Source organism: Sus scrofa, chromosome 6 (genome assembly GCF_054392235.1).
Source record: "Sus scrofa isolate SSC_HxYL_T2T_F1_AM1 chromosome 6, Sscrofa_HxYL_maternal_Yorkshire_Landrace_v2.0, whole genome shotgun sequence".
In the NCBI taxonomy this organism is placed as follows: Eukaryota; Metazoa; Chordata; class Mammalia; order Artiodactyla; family Suidae; genus Sus; species Sus scrofa.
The window spans coordinates 57,014,412-57,034,841 of record NC_139388.1 but is presented as its reverse complement, the minus strand read 5'-3'; the positions used below and the strand labels follow the sequence as shown (position 1 = coordinate 57,034,841).

General features: G+C 46.2%; 1 protein-coding gene across 24 annotated transcripts in view; it reads right to left on the bottom strand.

Moving 5' to 3' along the window:
• Positions 1 to 19,825, bottom strand: part of SAE1 (SUMO1 activating enzyme subunit 1) — a 68,578-nt gene extending 48,753 nt beyond the window's left edge. For 21 of the 24 annotated variants that reach the window (XR_014806430.1, XR_014806419.1, XR_014806420.1 and 18 more), the window contains exons 1-2: positions 19,653 to 19,825; positions 6,169 to 6,280 (exon numbers count right to left, since the gene is read on the bottom strand). Coding sequence is in view for 4 of the 24 variants with exons in the window: in XM_003127243.5 (XP_003127291.1) it covers positions 6,169 to 6,280; positions 19,653 to 19,750 (210 nt within the window). In the remaining 20 variants the exon portion in view is untranslated. The remainder of the gene's footprint in view (positions 1 to 6,168; positions 6,281 to 19,652) is intronic. The other 3 variants (XR_014806435.1, XR_014806436.1, XM_084961262.1) reach the window with 1 other exon arrangement.
• Positions 19,826 to 20,430: the final 605 nt, after the last annotated feature.

Sequence of the window (20,430 nt, the reverse complement as noted above, 5' to 3'; positions counted from 1 at the left end):
AGTTAAAGAGCACCCCCTTGTGTTTATAATGAAAATTCACTCTAAACAAGAAAGTCCTTGCTTCCTTAAGTAAGTTTGTAACTGAAAATTAACGATATGACATAATTATCAGTGCTAAGAATTAACCGAATACCTACCATGTGCCCAACTCTAAACCATGTAGAAATACATAAGGAGTTTAAAGGATGTAGTCCCTACTTACAAGTGGTTTAAAATCAGACCATGAGATCCTGCTGTATAGCACAGGGAACTATATCTAGTCATTTGTGATGGAACATGACGGAGGATAATGTGAGAAAAAGAATATACATATATATATAATACATATACATATATATAATGTATGACTGGGTCACTTTGCTATACAGCAGAAATTGACAGAACACTGTAAATCAACTACAATAGAAAAAATAAAAATCTTAAAAAAAAATTAGATCAATGCAAATCAGACACAATTAAGAATGTTTGAAATAAACTCTTATATTCAGTCAAAACTCGGACAGGAGGAGAGATGAGGGGAGGCTGGAGCAGAGGGATAATTTCACTTATAAGGCCAGATGTCAGCAGAAGCCTCAAAAACAGATAATATTATCACCTGACAGCCACCAATAGGATTACAGATTTCACTATTCAAAATACATTTCTTGGGGGAATTCCCATCGTGGCTCAGTGGAAATGAATCGGACTGGGAACCATGAGGTTTCAGGTTTGATCCCTGGCCTCGATCAGTGGGTTAAAGATCCAGCGTTGCCGTGAGCTGTGGCGTAGGTCGCAGACAAGGCTCAGATCTGGCGCTGCTATGGCAAAGGCCAGTGGCTACAGCTCCTATTAGACTCCTAGCATGGGAACCTCCATATGCCAGGGTTGCGACCCTTAAAAAAAAAAAAAAAAGACCAAAAAAAAAAAACTTTCTTCACACAAAAAACATCTAATATAGGAGTTCCCTGGTAGCCTAGTAGGTTAAGGATCCAGTGCTATCACTGTACCAACTTGGGCCACCTCTGTGGCACAGTTTGATCTATGGCCCAGGAAATTCTGCATGCCAATGGCACAACCAAAATAAACAAAAACCCCCAAAACACCTAATTTAACCATTAATCTCCATGTCTGACCTCACCACCTTCACCAAGACTGGGGTCAGCAGAAGTAATTGTCCTCCTCTCCTGCCAACCAGCCACAGCATACACTCTTCCTTCCCTCCTGTTCAAAGCCAGGATCCTGACCTATCCTGCACAATTCTTCAGGGATCTCACCACATACAGGGATTGTACAGCGTGACGGTTAAGAGCAAGGCTCTGTGATAATTCAGGTTGGATCCAAATCTTTGATTCAAGTCCTGGCTCAACCACTTAAGTGTGTGATCTTGAGTGAGTCTGAGGGACTCATACCTAACAGGTGAGGACACTTACTCATCACTCTACCAGTGTCAGTCAGTACCACCCATGCTCCGCTTCTTGGCCTCAGAGAGCCTAGCTCTCCTTCTCCCTCACTGGACATTCCCATCTCTACATGGACTCTCTGAGGTGTGGCTGTTCTCAGGACTCCACCTCAGAACCACTCATCCTTTCACTCTATACAGCTCCATAAGCCAACTCAATGCCTTTTAGTTTCTACCAAAAGCTGCTGTTATTTCTCAAATTGTCTTTCTGCTACAGATTGCTTTCTGATCCATCTGAGTCTTATTTCCTCTGGATATCCCATAGGCCAATTATATTCGATTCCTATATCGTTGTTTCTGTTGATGAGTCCACCAGTGACCCATCTGGTCACCAGAAACCTGGTCTTAGTATCCTTGACATTTCCAGGTGAAATAGCTAAGTGCACGGGCTCTGCCAGGAGTCAGACTGCCCAGTCCTGGTTGTACCACTAACTACTGTGACCTTGGGTAGGCCAATACTTGACTTCCTTTTCCTCTGCTTTCTTATCTGTAAAATAGGAATAATCCCTACATCTCAGAGTTGCTCTGGGGCTAAACGAGACACTATAACTAGAGTTCTCAGAGCAGTGCCACCACCTACAGTGTCAGCTGCTGTAGTTACTCCTTACTCTCCTGTATAGGATCCCACTGATTCTGCCACCTAAGAGATTCTCACCTCTGTGGGCATCTTGCTATACCCATCATCAATGCCATTCCTCAGACCCTTTCCATCTCTCACCTCAACTACTAAAGCAGCCTTCTGCTCCATATTTTGTGCCAACCATAGCCTACAGAGTAACAGTGATTTATAGAAAGCCCAATGATGAGGTCACCACTTTTCCATCTGAAACTCTCAAACAAATCCTCATCACTCACAGCAGAGCTTACAAGCAGGCCCTTCATGTCCTAGACCTTACCTGCAATCTACAACCCCCCGACCCTTGTGGGCTTCACACTCCAAAAACAGCTAACTGCTTGTTATACTTGATTTCTCATCATACTGTTTTGGGCTAACATCCCTCGCCCAAAGCACAATTCCTTAAACTTGATAAACTTCTACTTGTTTTTTAAGATACAGCTCAGTTCAGAATTCCAGGAAGCCTCTCATGTCCCCCCTGCCACAACCTGAGTCAGATTGCCAGTTCTGGCTTCCCGGTGGGGCGGGGCGGGGGGGAACTGGAAATGGAAACAAATCTTTTTTTTTTTTTTTTTTTGTCTTTTTGCTTTTTGCTATTTCTTGGGCCGCTTCCGCGGCATATGGAGATTCCCAGGCTAGGGGTCTAATCAGAGCTGTAGCCACCGGCCTACGCCAGAGCCACAGCAACACGGGATCCGAGCCGCATCTGCAACCTACACCACAGCTCACGGCAACGCCGGATCCTTAACCCACTGAGCAAGGGCAGGGACCGAACCCGCAACCTCATGGTTCCTAGTCGGATTCGTTAACCCCAGCGCCACGACGGGAACTCCGGAAACAAATCTTGTGCATTTTGTATCACCAATATTTCAGGACAGCCAGCAGGTGCTCTTGGATGCTTGCTAATGTAAACAAAATGAAAAACTCCAAGACGCAGGAATTAACATCTTCATTTTATAGATGAACAAACTAAGTTTCTAAGAGGTTAACTACCCTGCTCAGCTTAAGAAGGTAGGATCTGAGCCCAAGTCTGCATGATTTCAAAGCTTTTGCACATGTAGCACCATCTCCCTGGGATAGTCCTAGTAAGGGAAAAAGGCACAAGCAAAATCCAAAAGGCAGAACAACCAAAGAGTGTTCATGAGCTCTTAGATTTATGAGATGGAGTCAAGCTAGGTAAATTGACTGGGATTAGTTTATAAGAAGCCAGTGGCAGGAAAATCTCTCATGGCACAGCAGGTTAAGGATCTGGTGCTGCCACCTCAGCTACAGTCCCAACTATGGCACAAATTCAATCCCTGGGCCGGGAACTCCCACATGCCATGGGTGCAGCCAAAAAGAAGCCTGTGGCAAAAAAAAAAAAAAAAAAAAAAAGAGTCAGTGGTTCTCAACCCTCCTTGACTTTGAGACTTTTTATTTTTAAATAAGTCTGCAGCTATTCAAAAGCTCAGATGGGATTGAGAACCACTGTTTTAGACTCTGCAGTGGAAGGCAAGTAGAAGGCTACGTTGTAAGCCCTTGAAGTGAAGCAGGAAGGGACGACAATCAGACTGTTAACTCCAACAATGGGTGGCATTCGTCACTGTGCTGAGGTGGTGTGAACCACATCACACACCCTCAGTATCATACCACCGTTCCCTAATCTCAGATTACTCAACCAAATGAGGAAGCTAGCATCCTACTATGGTTTCATTTTTCCACACCAAGGGCCTCCAAGTCTTGGACCATCCTTCCTCAGGTCTCCACTCCTCCACACAATGCAAACAAATTCTTCCTCTGGATGGGGTGTTCTTGCCACCAGGGGGCACTGTGGTTGGGGAGATTTCAAAACAGCAAAGGTTAATTATCTGGCAGCTTACTGGAGAGGATTTTCTTTCCTTAGAAGGTTTTGAATTCAAGTCTAAAATCAATTTGTGACTGTGATATTAAGTCAGCCAATCCAAGTTTCTCTCCATATTGTAGGATAATTAAAACAAACAAAAAAAGACCTCCAGATATTATTTTCTCCTGAGGTCCCAAATAAGGTGATTTTTTTTTGGTGTTCTTTTTTTGGAAGTTCCTGGGCCAGGGATGGAACGGGAGCCTCCACCGAGACAAGCTGGATCATTACTCCACTGAGCCACAGCAGGAACTCCCTAAACAAGTTGAGTTTTTAAAAAATTTCATTGAGGGAGTTTCTGCTGTGGCACAACAGAATCAGCAGCTTCCTGGAAGCACTGGGATGCAGGTTTGACCCCGGGCGCTGGTACAGTGGGTTAAGGATCCTGAGTTGCCACAGCTGCGTCGGCCTAGGTCAAACTGCAGCTCAGATCTGATCCGTGGCCAAGGAACTCCATAAGCCACAGGGTGGCCAAAAGAAAAATAAATAAATAAATAATAAAATAAAAACTTTATTGAGGAATTCCCACTGTGGCATAATGGGATATGCAGCGTCTCTGTAGCACCAGGACACAGGTTCAATTCTCAGCCTTGCACAGCAGGTTAAAGGATATGGTGTTGCCACAGTTAATTGCAACAGAAGTGACCCTGGCCCAGAAACTCCATATGCTATGGGGTGGCCAGAAATAGGAGAGAAAAAAAAATTCACTGACATTTACTTTTGTCTACAGAAGCTTTCCTGCACACTGCGTGTGCTAGTTATTAGCATGAGACAGGACCTCTGCTTACTGCCTAAAAGGAAAAAAAGACATAAATAACATCATGTGACAACACATTTTTAAAATATTTTACCTTTAAAGAAAAAAAAATAAAAACGCAACATGATTTCTGGAATTTGCTTTAAAAAACTGTCCTTTGAACCTCCTGTTGTGGCTCAACAGGTTAAGAACCTGAAACAGTCTCCATGAGGGTGCAGGTTCAATACCCGGCCTCACCCAGAGGGTTAAGGATCCAGTGTTCCTACAAGCGCAACATAGGTTGCAGACGCGGCATGGATCCGATGTTGCTGTGGCTTGGTCTGGCAGCTGCAGCTCTGATTTGATCCATAGCCCAGGAACTTCCATGTGCCACAGGTGCAGCCATAAAAAGAAAAAAATAAATTAATTAATTAAATTTTAAAAACCCACCAAAAATACAGGGGGAATGAGAAATTAAAAAATCAACAAAATATTGGTATCTGTAGAAGCCAAGTGGGTGGGGTGTCAAATATTATTCTACTTTTGAATACATTTGAAATTCCCTAGAAAAGAAAACCAAAATGTCACTGAAGCATGAGAATGTAGACAAAGAAGCAGTTACTTTCACTTTAGAGAAAAGACAGGTCGGAGAAATCTACATAGGGAGCTTCTGTCATGGCTCAGCAGAAACGAATCTGACTAGTATCCATGAGGATGCAAGTTCAATCCCTGGCCTCACTCAGTGGGTTAAAGATCCAACTGGAGTGGCTCAGGTTGCAGTGGAGGTGCAAGTTCGATTCCCTGTATTAAAGGATCCAATGTTGGGATTCAGTACCTGGCCCAGGAACTTTCATATGCCACAGACACAGCCATTAAAAAAAAAAAAAAAAAAAAAAAAAAATAGTATGTATTCCTGAGCTTTACCTCAGACCTTCTGAAGTAGAAACATCTGGGGTGAAAACTACACCCTAACAAAGCCCCGAGGCAATTCTGAATTTTAAATTAGTTATTCTCGATCCCTGGCCTCACTCAGTGGGTTAAGGATCCCGTGTTGCTGTGGCTCTGGCATAGGCCAGCAGCTACAGTTCTAATTGGAACCCTAGCCTGGGAACCTCCATATGCCACGGCTGCGGCCCTAAAAGACAAAAAAAGACCCCAAAAATAAATAAATAAATAAAAATAAATTAGTTATTCAGGTGATGTATAGGTACAAACTGGAAAACCATTCCTCTACCCCTACCCCTCACAGTCCCCCCCCAAGGGAAATCTTAACTTCACTTTACAGACAGGCAAGCTCAATGAGGAGACAGTCTCCACTGGCTGACCACCTAGAACATGGTGGAGCTGAATTCAAAGCCAGCACAGTCTGCAAGGGCCACAGTGCCATTAACACCAGTCCACAATCCTGAAGGGGCAAGGAGGAATGCACAAGATCACCGCGGGTTTATACTGAGGGGGGCAGACTGCGGAGGAGAGCGATAGGTGCCAGAACATCTCACCTGTTCATGATCCAGCATGGTTAGTCCTTTCACTCCAGCCAGGATGAGATTCTTGGCAATTTCAGCCCCGAGTCCCTTCATGCCGACAAGAAGCACCCGGGAGGCCCGAAGCCTATAAAGCAGACATTGTCAATGGGATGATAGAGAACAGCAAAAGTTCCCTCCATCATTGAAAAACAAATCAAGACAAAAATAGGGAAATAATCTCAGTTTTCACTAAATGCACTGAAGCATGGAGGCCTCAAATCTAGGAAGAGACAGGCTTCAATCTATCCTACAGAGAACAATTCATTCGACAAATATTTACTGAGCACCTATTATGCCAGGCACCCCTCCGAGGTGTGGAACTACAGTGGTGAATAAACAGACATGACCCTTGCCCTCCCAGAGCTTGTATTTTGTAGAGGAGACAAACAGAGATACATGTCAAAAAGTGATGAAAATCAAACATGGATCAAGAATGATGGAAGTTGCTATTTTAGTCAGACTGATCATCAAGGCCTTCCCACAGAGGTGCTAAGCCAAAATCGTAAAGCCAAAAAAAAAAGAAATGAAAGAAGTTCCTGCTCTGGCACAATGAGATCAGCAGCATCTAGGAAGCACTGGGACTCAGGTGCTTCTTGAGTCAGATGTGTTAAGGATCCAGTGTTGTTGCACCTATGAATCAGGTCTTGACTATAGCTCGGATCTGATCCCAGGCCCAGGAACTACACATGCCTCAGGGAAGCCCCCCCCCCCAAAAAAAATATATATATATCTACATATATAGATATAGATATAGATATAGATATAGATATAGATATAGATATATATAGAGAGAGAGGGCATTCCAGGTAGAGAAAACAGCAAGCGCCAAAGCCCGGAAGCAGGAGTGCTTGGCATGTTTCAGCAACAGGAAGGAAGAGCAGCTGAATGAAGAGCAGAGTGCAAAGGAAGACTGGCAGATGAGGCTGCAGACAGAACCAAGGGCCACGTCAAGAAGGCTCTCACAGGCATCGTCACAATTCTAGATTTTAGTCTAAACACAATGGCAAACCATGGGGGTGGGGGGGAGCATGTTTGGAACAGGAAGAGTACCACAGTTAAGGTGAGAAAGGATGATGGCCTGGACTAGTAATGATAGCAGAAGACAAGGTGAGAAGGGGTAGAGTTTGGCTCTGGCACACAAAAACATGGGGCACAGGAGCTCCCGTCATGGCTCAGTGGTTAACAAATCCAACTAGGAAACATGAGGTTGCGGGTTCCTTCCCTGGCCTTGCTTGTGGGTTAACGATCCGGTGTTGCCATGAGCTGTGGTGTAGGTTGCAGATGAAGCTCGGATCCTGCGTTGCTGTGGCGTAGGCCAGCGGCTACAGCTCCGATTCAACACCTAGCCTGGGAACCTCCATATGCCGCTGGAGTGGCCCTTGAAAAGGCAAAAAAAACAAAAAAAAAAAAAGCGTTGTGGCACAAAATCTGGGAAGTGTTTGGATCTGAGTCTGTAAAGTGACAGACAATAAGGCTTAAAAAAAAGGTAGTTAGGAGTTCCCCAGTGGCTCAGATGGTTAAGAACCTGGCATTGTCACTGCTGCGGCTTAGGCCACTGCTGTGGTACAGGTTTGATCCCTGACCAAGGAACTTTCGTATGCTGTGGGCACAACCCCCCCCCCAAAAATAATTAAATAAATAAATAAATAAAATAAGATTCCCATTGTGACTTACTAGGTTAAGAACCTGACTGGCATCCATGAGAACATGGGTTCGATCCCCGGTCCTGCTCAGTAAGTTAAGGATCTGACGTTGCCGTGAGCTGTGATATACAGGTAGATCAGGCTCAGATCTGGCGTTGCTATGGCTGTGGTGTAGGCCGGCAGCTGCAGCTCCATTCGACCCCTAGCCTGGGAACTTCCATATGCTGCAACTACAGCCCCCAAGAAATAAAAATAAATTTTATTATTATTTTTTGTTTTGCTTTTTTAGGGCGGCACTCATGGCATATGGCAGTTCCCAGGCTAGGGGTCGAATCAGAGCTACAGCTGCTGGCCTACACCACAGCTCATGGCAACACAGGATCCCCAACCTACTGAGGGAGGCCAGGGAGCGAACCCATGTCCTCATGGATACTAGTTGGATTCGTTTCCACTGTACCATCACATGAACTCTAAAAATAAATTTTAAAAAGGTAGTCAGAGGAGTTCCCGTCGTGGCGCTGGGGTTAACGAATCCGACTAGGAACCATGAGGTTGCGGGTTCGGTCCCTGCCCTTGCTCAGTGGGTTAAGGATCCGGCGTTGCCGTGAGCTGTGGTGTAGGTTGCAGACGCGGCTCGGATCCCGCGTTGCTGTGGCTCTGGCGTAGGCCGGTGGCTACAGCTCCGATTCGACCCCTAGCCTGGGAATCTCCATATGCCACGGGAGCGGCCCAAGAAACAGCAACAACAAAAGACAAAAAGACCAAAAAAAAAAAAAAAAAAAGGTAGTCAGAGGTTGGGCTATCCCAAGAAGTTTGGACTTCACTCTGAGCTCAGTAGAAAGCAGTAGAGCACAAGATTTCTTATTTGAAATCCCCTGAACCATAAGTGTTTCAGAATCAGAATTTTATGATTATACCTTATGAAAAACCCCAACAGGATCTTATGCAGCACTCTGTAATAAGCCCATTAATATTTATGCAGCAAACGTATGATTATTCATACTGAAAAGGATTAGTAAGAACTAAGAAGTCTCATGTAAATTCAAGTTCTGCTGGACAATGAGTTTGCTACTAATTTAAGAAGTAAGTCCATTCTCATCAAGTAACACTATTAGGGAGAACATGCAGAAACTCTTTACTGAAAATGGTTCTAATAATTATGGACATTTGCATGTCAATAGATTATAAGTCTTGAGTGGGAATTATGGCTGATAAAATCAAGTCCTATATTGCTTCTTGATGCTAGAAATTTCAGATTTCCTTCAAAGATACGACCAAAAATAAAATGGGAGGGAGAAAATATTAACAATATTTCCCTCAGAGGCATATGTCTGGGTCTCAGCTTCTGCATTATTGCTTTTTTCTTCCACTGCCAACCACAGCCCAACAGACAGGAGCCTTTCAATGACAACCCCACTTCACTAGAACAGGAGGGAAATGGAAAGAGGGCTTACCGCATTCAAGCAAGGTAAACATCAGAGATGCCAGCAATGAGCAAGTCTCCTATCACAAACTTAGAGCATTACATCAGCAGGGGGAGGACGAAGGAAGCTGCACAGCTTTCCAAAGGCACCCCAATCCCGAGAATCAGCACATACAATAACCAGTATTTCCACTGTGCACAGATCAAATCTCTGACATCAGAAAGCTTGAGCAGCCTTGCTTCACCTGCTGTCACTGTGAGTCTACGAGCCCACCCTTCACCTGGCCCCAACACTGCTGCACCTGGGACTCCGACATAAATCACATTCCCTTCCCGCCTGAGTGACTGGTCTTTTCCCATGAATTACCTTAAGGATACAGCTGGAAGAGTCCAGCTCGCTTCTGGGAAATCTGTATTTTCAAATAGCCCCCTTCAACTCCAAACTAACTTTTCCCCTGGCTCTGTTGTCTTCGATGCTCCTTCAGCAACGCACACGGTCTGTTACTAAGGTACTCTAGGTGCCAAGACCTGGGTTTGAATTCTGGCTCTGTCACCTCCTAACTGGGTGACCCAGACAAACTGCACAATCTCTCTGGACTTCAGATTATTCATATGTGATATGGAGATACCAATTCTGATTTCATGTGATTTAATCTCCTCGACAACCTGGTGAAAGGTGTGCAGCATAGCATAGTCCCTGGCATATAACAGATGCTCAACAAAACGTACTCAAACTGACTGAACATCTCTTCAATCCCCATTGACTTAATTACAAAAGGAATCAGTGATGGGTTCGATTCTGATTTTCAAAAAAAATCTAACGGGAGTTCCTGCTGTGGTGCAAGGGGATCAGCGGTGTCTCTGTAGTGCCAGGACACAGGTTCAATCCCCAGCCCAGCACAGTGGGTTAAAGGATCTAGCATTGCTGCAGCTTCGGTGTAGGTCGGATCTAATCCCTGGAACGAGGAACTCCACAGGCCAGGTGGCAGCCAAAAAAAAAAAAAATCTGACAGAGGAAAAAAAAATTAAACTGGCATTCAGAATCCCTTTCAGTATTGGCTCCCTCCCAGCCTTATCTGCCACTACCACCAGGTTACTCCCGAACATGCCTCCAGTTTGCCACCTGCAGACTTTAAATCACAACATTCCACACACCTGAAACACAGCCTCTCTTCCTCCCTCCGCCCAGTCAAGCCTTTCCTCCAGACTTCAAACCCCAACTCGATTGCCATTTCCTCAAAAAGTCCTTTCTTATCATGGCAGACTCAGGCAAGTACTCCCTCTGAACTCTGAGAGCAACTGCTCCACATTCTCGCCTCCGACATAAATCACATGCAGCCCGTGGCCTCTCCACGATCCCGCCATCCTACAGGGCTCTGCAGACTCTGACTGCTCGGGAGATTTCTTTATTCAATTGCCAGCAACACTGAATATCATGTTTATGTTTTTAATCCTTAACCATTCTAGGGGCCCTGAGACGACTGCTGATTTATGGCTCAATCACATGAAAAGCACTTAAAACAGTGGCACACAGTCAGCACTTAATGAATGTCAGCTATTATTATTCATAGTCGAATGCACTAATTCCCTTCTAGGAATCAATCCCACAGAAATACTCAAGTGGGGACAAAAACCATGTACAGTGATATTCACAGCAGCCCCTCCACCATTTCCCTCCACCTTCATAGCCACCACCCTACACTGAGCCTCCTTTTCTCACCTATACAATGGCAACAGCCTGCTACCTGGCCTCCCTGCTTCCATTCCTGCCCCCACCCCACCCACTGTCTCCTCCTTAAACCAGATCACGCCACTCTTCTCCTCAAACCTTTAAATGGCTCCCTATGCAAGTTCCTTACCAACATTCCCATGTCCCACTGCTGCCTTGGCTCATCCTACTCTCTCCCTTGGTAACTTATCTGCAGCCAGGCTGGCCTGCCTTGATCCTAGAAAACATCACATCTGCTCCCACTGTAGGATTCTGGTGTTAGGTGTTCTCTCTGCTTCCTCCCTAACTCTTCACAGGATCCATTCTTTAGGTGTCACCTCCTCAGAGAAGTCCACAATAGCCACCTAATCCAAATTCTCTTCTATTTGGAATTAGGCTACTTGTTGATGTGTTCATTGCTCATTCCTCCACTGAGACGGAAGCAAGCTCCAGAAACCATGGTGTCCTAGCATCTATGCCTGTGCTTAGCACTTATTACACTGTTACTCAAACAGGTAGTGAACCACAAGAAAGCCAAAGTGTCCACCTGCTGAATTACATAAACCTGGTACCTAATAAATGTTAATAGCTAACACTCACTGAACACTCACCATGTGCCAACCACTGTTCTAAACTCTTTAAGGTACGTAGTAATATCATTCTCAATTTACAGATAAAGGAAGCTGAGAGTGGTAGACAAAATAATGCCCGCCCCATGTCCACGCCTTAATCTTTTGGACCTGTGAATAAATTACGCTACAGAACAACAAATTTTGTTAAAGTAATTAAATTAAGGATGGGGGGGCGAACCCTTGGCATATGGAAGTTCCCAGGCTAGGGGTCAAATCGGAACTGCAGCTGCCAACCTACACCACAGCTACAGCAACACCAGATCTGAGCCTTGTCTGCAACCTATGCCACAGCTCACAAGAACACCAGATCCTTAACCCACTGAGTGAGGCCAGGGATCGAATCCACATCCTCATGGATACTAGTCAGGTTCATAACCTGCAGGGCCACGGCGGGAACTCCTAAATCAAGGAGTTTGAGATTGGGCTGTTATCCTGGATTTTCCAAGTGTGTCTGAGTAATCACACGGGTCCCTATGAGAGCGAGGCAGAAGGGTCAGAGTCAGAGATAAGATGACATGAGCAGAGGCCTTGGTCAGAGAAGAGAGGCTGGCTTCAGAGATGAGGGGCCAAGAGACAAGGACTGCAGATGGCTTCTGGACACTAGAAAAATCAAGTAAACAGATTCTTCCCCAGAGCCTCCACAGGAAGCACAATCCCGCCAACATCTTGGGGGCTCCCCCCTCTTTTTTGGCCAACCTTCGACATATGGAGTTCCTGGGCCAGAGATCAGATCCTGCCTACGCCACAGCTGCGGCAACACTGAATCCTTTAACCCACCGCGCCAGTCAGGCCAGGGATGGAACCCGCATCCCAGCACTGCAGAGACAACACAGTGGAAACCCCCAAAGTGATTTTATTTAGCTCGCTGAAACAGATTCCAGACTTCTGACATCCAGAATCTGTGTCTTTTTAAGCCACTAAATTTGTGGTAATTGCTATAGCAGCCAACAGGAAGCTAATACACTGAGGCAGAGTTCTTTAGGGACCTTGCTGAAGACCAAACAGCTACCAAATGGCAAAGCAATTCTGCTCAAGCCAACGAATCCTACTCATGATTAAAAATTCTAAAGACTACCAAATTCACATTCAAACCACATTTACCGAAAGTCAAATGCAGAAGAGTGAGTCATGCAGAAATCTTGTATAAGACTATTTCGAACAGGGCAAGCTCGAAGTCCCAGAGGCCAGAGCTTTAGCACTAGGGAGGAATGCAAAGATTCAAGTAGCTTGAATGGAGTGAGCCAGGGAGATGCAGGCAAGGTCAAACAAGGCAGGGCATGAAAGGGAATGGATTTTAAAAGGTCTGAGTGGAGTTCCCGTCGTGGCGCAGTGGTTAACGAATCCGACTAGGAACCATGAGGTTGCGGGTTCGGTTCCTGCCCTTGCTCAGTGGGTTAACGATCCGGCGTTGCCCTGAGCTGTGGTGTAGGTTGCAGACGGCTCTGATCCAGCGTTGCTGTGGCTCTGGTGTAGGCCGGTGGCTACAGCTCCCATTCAACCCCTAGCCTGGGAACCTCCATATGCCACGGGAGCGGCCCAAGAAATAGAAAAGACAAAAGCCAAAAAAAAAAAAAAAAAAAAAAAGGTCTGAGTATAAAGGAAATCATTGGGAGGCTTTAAGCAGGACCTGGTGGTGGTTTTTTGGTTGTTCTTGGGGTTTTTTTGTCCTTTTTTGGGGGGGGTGCACCCGAGGCATATGGAGGTTCCCAGGCCAGGGGTCTAATGGGAGCTGTCACCAAGGGCCTACACCACAGCCACAGCAATAAGGGATCCAAGCCGCATTTGTGACCTACACCACAGCTCAGGGCAATGGCGGATCCTTAACCCACTGAGCAAGGCCAGGGATCGAAACTGCATCCTCATGGTTACTAGACAGATTCATTTCTACTGGGCCACAATGGGAATCCCCTGGTGGGTTTTTGTTTGTTTTAAATCAGTTTGGCTGCTATGTGGAGCATGAATGATAACGAATCAAGAGTGGAAAAGGCTAAACCAGGAAGGAAATATTGAGGTGATCTGAGATGATGGTGTGGTTTGGACTAATAAATGAAGAAAGATGAAGGAGAAAAAGCTTGAAGCAGAGCCTAGAGGACTTCCCAATAGACTGGATGTGGACAGAAAGGACAGAGACGAATAAAGAACTCCTAGGTTTCTGGTCAGTGTGGCCAGATAAATGACGGAGCCATTTGGCAGATCTGACCATTTTTTCCTTCAAAAAAATACTTTCTTCTTCACTTAACCAGAAGTACAGTACTTTTCATTTAAATCTACAATCCTGCTCCATCCAACTGTTGATTCATTGTATTTATGATTATTTGCCACCTTGATCTGCTTGGGCAAATCTGCTCCTACAGTCTTCCCTGTCCTTCTGGAGTTTCCACTCATTCCCTGTTTATGTCATTTATCTCAACCTATTTCCTACTTAGTTTCTCCTCTCTTGTTGCTGGTGATTTATACTTGGCAAATAACTGTAGATATAATGCACTGAATGCTTTCTCTGTATAAACTCTATTCATTTTTTTCTCAATTAGATTACATAGATTCTGTCATCTTCATTTGATAAGTGAGGAAACTGAAGCACAGAGAAGTTAAGAAATGTATCCAAGGTTAACTCACAAAGAAGTTCTGGAGCTGAGATTCAAATTCAACTATTAGCCACTATCAACCACGACAAAAACTGGTCCTTATGAGAAACAACCAGGATTGACCTCACCTGCTCAGTCACTTTCATGGCAAATAGTCGCCCATGGAACCAACCAAAGTGCTTTTTTTTTTTTTTTTTGCTTTTTAGGATCGCATGTGTGCCATGTGAAATTCCCAGGCTAGGGGTCTAATCGGAGCTACACTTGCCAGCCTACATCACAGCCACAGCCACATGGGATCCAAGCCACATCTCTGACTTATACCACAGCTCACGGCAGCACCAGATCCTTAACCCACTGAGTGGGGCCAGGGATTGAACCTGCATCCTCATTGATACTAGTCGGATTCATTTCCCTTGAGCCACAATCAGAACTCCCTGTAGTGCTCTTTGAACAGTAGCAGTATTCTGTAATGAGCGCTTGAAAACAGGGAAATTTTTAGAGTCCCTTTTCTATAAAGTCAAAATTTCACAGGGGAAAGAGTCCTTGGAGTTCCCATCATGGCTCAGCAGTTAATGAATCTGACTAGTATCCATGAGTACGCAGGTTTGATCCTTGGCCTTGCTCAGTGGGTTACGGATCTGGCATTGCCGTGAGCTGTGGTGTAAGTCACAGAAACGGCTCACATTCTACGTTGCTGTGGCTGTGGTGTAAGCCAGCAGCTACAGCTCCAATTCAACCCCTAGCCTAGAAATCTCCATATGCTGTGGGTACAGCCCAAAAAAGCAAAAAAAAGAAAAGAAAGAGTCCTTAAAGATTTAGTCACACTCACTGCCCCCTTCTGCAGAAGTGGAACCTAAGGCCAAGAAACTGTGTGACTCACCCGAGGTCACAGACAGCAGGGCTGGGAACTGAACCCATGTTTCTAGGCTTCCGAGGTCTCTGCAGTGTATAGTCATTCCATTCACTCAACAAATATCTGAACGTCTACACACTTGCAAGCACTGGAAATTTAACAGAGACCAAGAGAAACCCAAATCTTACTTACTGGACATTTATAAAGCACTTGCCCTCATGGAGCTTATCATCTACCTCTCTCTTCCCAGTCACCCTCTCTTCCTCTCAGGGGATAAACTGCTGTCAAGTGAAAGAAGAAAAACTAGCCTTTGCTGTGAAAGGCAGTGCAAAAATGGCTGAAGGACACAGTCTGAGAACATACACCGCTGCAAGCTTCAACCCTCTCCTTTAAGTTAATCTAAAAGAATGAGCCCCCGTTGTGCAGCAAACGAGGTGTCACAGAAGTAAACCTGAGTTAGTGGCTCAGATTCAAGTCCAACTTCTATTGGTATGTGACCCTGGGATAGTTGGCTTCTCTTCCCTGAACCTCATCCATAAAGTGGGCTAGGTAGCACTGCCAGAGATGCAAACTCACATGCTTACAGGGGCCAGGCAATTTTACCAATGGGTGAGACAGAACTGATGGAGACAATGGCCAAGTAGAGGGACCATGTGCTGGGTATAAGAGGCAGCCTTGGGAATTCCCTGGTGGCCTAGTGGTTAAGGACTCAGCATTGTCATTGCTGTGGCACAGGTTCAATCCCTGGCCTGGGAACTTTCACATGCCCGGGCACAGCCAAAAAAAAAAAAAGAGGAGGCCTCTACTTAGTTCCAACCAATGTAATGTAATGTGGGGATGTCTGACCTTACCATTTTTCAAAAGACAGAAATCAGAAACTATGAACTCGCCATACGTGAGGGGGGCAGGTGGTGGCTAGGACGGAGACTGAAACATTTCCCAATTTCTCATTATAAGAAATTTCAAACACACACGGGTTCCTCCTGTGTGGCCTGACAGGGCTGGCACGTTCGATCCTGGCCCAGCACAGTGGGTTAAGGACCTGGCATTGCCACAGCTACAGAGTAGGCTGCAACTGCAGCTCCAATCTGATCCTTAGGAAATCCATATGCCACAGGATGGCCAAAAAAGAAAAAGAAATTTCAAACATACAGAAAAGTAGGAAGAATAGTTAACATCTTGCCCTGCTGGCTTTACCCACAAACCTACATCATGGAACTTCATACCTTTAGCACATAGCTCCAAAAATGACATTCTCCTTCATAACCACACTATTACCATGTCTACAAAATAATTCCCAAATGTCACCTAATAGGGCTGAATATTCAGACTTCCCCTATTGTCTAAAACATGTTTTTTAGAAAAACACTATCTTTGAACCAGGATCCAGTCAAGGGTCACACCTTGCATTTGGCTCCACTCTTCTTTACTCTCAATCTATAACAGTCCCTTCTTTGTTTTGTTTTGTTTTTTCCCCCATAACAATGACTTCTGGAAGAGAATCAGGGCAACTGTCTTGTAAAATGTCTCACATTTGGGACATCTTATCATTACCTCAATGGTGTCCTTTAATTTGCTCCCTTGTTCTCAAAAAGCATGATTAGTGTAACATACATTTGGCAGGAAAACATCGGAGATGATGCACTGAGATTCTTGTGTCATCACATCAGAAGACACATCATATATTTCTAAGTTATTAAATATTTCTACATGAAGTCAACTTTATTCTTTCTGATGTTCAAATTGTCCCAAATTCAGCCAATTCTCTAGATATTTAAATGCTGGCAACTAACTTTAAAAAAAAATTAAAACACTGTATAAGAGATAGTTTTTAACCTCCAGACTGTATACGTTCTCTTGAAGGCCCTTTGTGTTTCTCTCACTTACAATTCTGACAACCTTGGTCCACTAGTACAGAGTCAGAGGCAAAACTGTGGCCCGAATGCAGTCTGTCAATTCCCAGGCTACTTTCCACTTTGCAAAGGAACCCCAGTGCCCAAAGGTCTCTCATTCCATCCTGGACGCCCTTAGAGGCAAGCCAATTTCCTCCTTCCTTTCTGTATAGAGGAGGAAATCACTGCCCTTCCTTCCCCGAAGAGCTACTAAGAGACTCAGCTGAAAAATGAACATGAGAGCACTTTCATCAACTCTGTAAGACTGTGTACAAATCTAAAGACTCCAATTTATAAGTAACCCCTTCCTTTCCTCCCAGGACCCTCAGTCAATCCTTTTCAGGTTCTCCACTGAGTTCAGTATGTCTTCACTTCCTCAGAATTAACTCCCACCTCTCATTTCCATGCCCCAATTTTGATTTGCCCCTTAGGTCATCTCCCCCCTCAAAGCCCCACCCCCATGCCTTTTTATTGCTCTTCAGATAAATCATCCATTTCTACCCCTCTGACAGGTCCCTCATTAATTCCAGTTTAATCCTCACTCAAAACAAAACTACCTGCTGCCCCAAGCTCTTGGATCAACTCTTCTGGTACACTCAGGGCCTCCCAACACCCCAATCCTTCAAACAGCAATCCCTAAACTCCATCAATCCCACCTGGGTCTTCAGGCCCATTCTCATCATTTAATTTCCCATCTTCTATTTCAGGTGCCTTTAATCCTCAGACCAAGGCTCGCTAATGCCTCATGATGTGCCCAATCACAAGAAGACCCTGCACAACGGAAATGAACCTGAAGTAACCCAACCTCACCCCACCCACCACGCACACTCTCTCTCACCAAAAAATTCTACCCCTCAAACTAAGTTCTCCTGACTTGCCTGCTTCCCCAACCCTTAGATCAATTAATTCTACACTCTGTCCTCAATCACATAATGACTCCCCATCACCCAGCCCGCAGCTATGAACTCAACCATTCGCATATTTCTACTGAGATGTATAGTAAACATCTAAAACATAATCCAGGACTTCTCCTGTGACTCAGCTGGTTAAGTATCTGGCACTGGCACTGGAGCAGCTCAGGACACTGCTGCAGCGAGGATTCAATCCCTGGCCCAGAAACCTCTGCATGCCACAAGCACAGCCAAAACAAACAAACAGCAACAAAAAACCTAAGTCCCAAAGAGAACCCCCGATTCTTCCCCCACCCCACCAAACCTGCAGTTTCCCCCACCTCCGTCAGGAAGGGCACTTCCATCTTCCCACTTGCTCAGGCCAAAAACCTTGGAACCTTCCTTGAGTTCAGACTCTCATACCCCACACAATGAACCCTTGAGCAAAGTCTGTCCCCTCTACCTTCAAATTATCCAGAATCTATTTTTGACCCTTTCCTAGAGTTCCGAGCCACCATTACTTCTGTCTCAAGGGGATTACTGCAGCAGCAGCCTCCTAACTGGAATCCTTACTCCCACCTCTGCCCACATCAACCTATTCTCCAATGCAACAAGAGTGATGCTTTTCAAACACAAATCAGATCACGTTACGCCTACGCTCAAACTCTCCAACGGGTTTCCCAGCACATTTATAATAAAAAAAGCTACTCAACTCCTTTGGTTCCAGTCACCCTGAGGCTCCAATGTGCCAAGCATGCTCTGGCCTCCAGGATGTTACACTTGCTGTTCTCTATACCAGGAAGGTCCTTCCAGATGGCTCTTTCCTTTCATACAGGTCGGAGGCTCAGTGTTACCTCTTCAGAGCCTCCCCTGGCCCCTCTCAAAATAGCTCTCCCACCTCACCATCCTTTATTGCTCCTCTTCTCCTTGTCTCTCTAGCACTTACATTCCTTAATATTTTATTATTTCTTTATGTTTACCGCCTCCTCGGGTAGAATATAAGCTCCAGGTGAGCAAGGAGTCTGCCTAGTTCACTGACCCACGCTCCGTGCCCATTAACAGTGCCCGTGGCAAGTGCTCAATCAATAGCTGATTAAATCAATCACCTCTTTCAAAGACCTCACGCCCTCGGACAATTTCTCCTCCATGCCCAAGGATGCCCAATCCCGTCCTCTGTGGACACGCCCCCACATCTAGACACAAGCAACCTCTTCAGGTCCTCCTGCCCCCCTAGACGCTTCAAACCTGTCAGGACTCCCACTTGAAATAACCTGCTCCAAGACACCTCAAAACCCCTCATTCTTTCAGACTAGCCCACCCTTTAGAGGCCACAAGAATGAATGGAAGCTCGCATCTGCTCGGTTCGCCAGTCTCACCAGCGGCCAGCACAGAAGACGTTCCCATTACCTATGAATGAATGAACTATGACCTCCCCCCCGCTTTCATCCTTTCCATGCGTTCCTGGCCCCCTTCTATACCCTAAGCCTTCCTCCTCACCTCGATCTAAATTCCAACATCACTCCCTCCGAGCGCCGAGCCCCGGAGTCTTGAATCCTCGCGAACGCTCCGGGCTCTCCCTCCGCCCCCTCTAGACGCCTCCAATCCCCCAGAACGGCCTTCCCACCACCCTGGGACGTCCTCGCTTCCCATACCTGCCGAGGAAACATCCCAAATCAAACCCTCCAGTCCTCTCAAGCGGGCGACCATGCCCGGGTACATGATTCCCACCTCCTCTCTTCAAATTCGACCCTCTGGCTCCCCGAGGGCCGCCAACGCCTCAGGCCAGACGCCCCTCCAAACCCTCAGCCCCACAAGCCGCACTGGCCCTGACCGTTTTTGGGCCTCCAGTCCCCAGAGACGGATCTGCCGGTCATACTGCGCCGCCTCCTCCTCGCTGATACCGCCGCCCGCCTCCTCCTTCTCCACCATGGCGCCAGCTCTCGCTGCCTGCGCTCGGGTCCGTTCGCAGCAACCGCCCGCCGGCCCCACACGCCGCCAACCGCCGCCGGCCGCGCTCCCGGGCCGGGTCTGCGCCTGCGCCGGGAACAGCGCCTGCGCAGTACCGCCCCCACCGCCGCCACCCGGCCCTGGAGCCTGGAACCAAGTCGAACTCCTAAGCCTCCAAAGCGGGCGGGCTGGCAGGCGAGAGCCAGTCACGTGACAGAGGCTGCTGCCAATCCCGGCCAAAAAACTGCAGGGCTTCTGAACCCGCGAGGATACCCAAGTGATCGTTTGTTTGTGAGTCTATTAATTCAGCAATAACGAGGGAGCATGTGCTGAAATCGCAGCAATGGAGGTGTTGTGAAAGAGTGTCGAGTAATACATAGTCTTGTCCAGAGGGAGCTTACATTCTATTGAGGAGGGCCCAGGGGAAAAAAATAGAGGAAAATTAAAACAGGATATGGGAGTTCCCGTCGTGGCGCAGTGGTTAACGAATCCGACTAGGAACCATGAGGTTGCGGGTTTGGTCCCTGCCCTTGCTCAGTGGGTTAACGATCCGGCGTTGCCGTGAGCTGTGGTGTAGGTTGCAGACGCGGCTCGGATCCCGCGTTGCTGTGGCTCTGGTGTAGGCCGGTGACTACAGCTCCGATTTGACCCCTAGCCTGGGA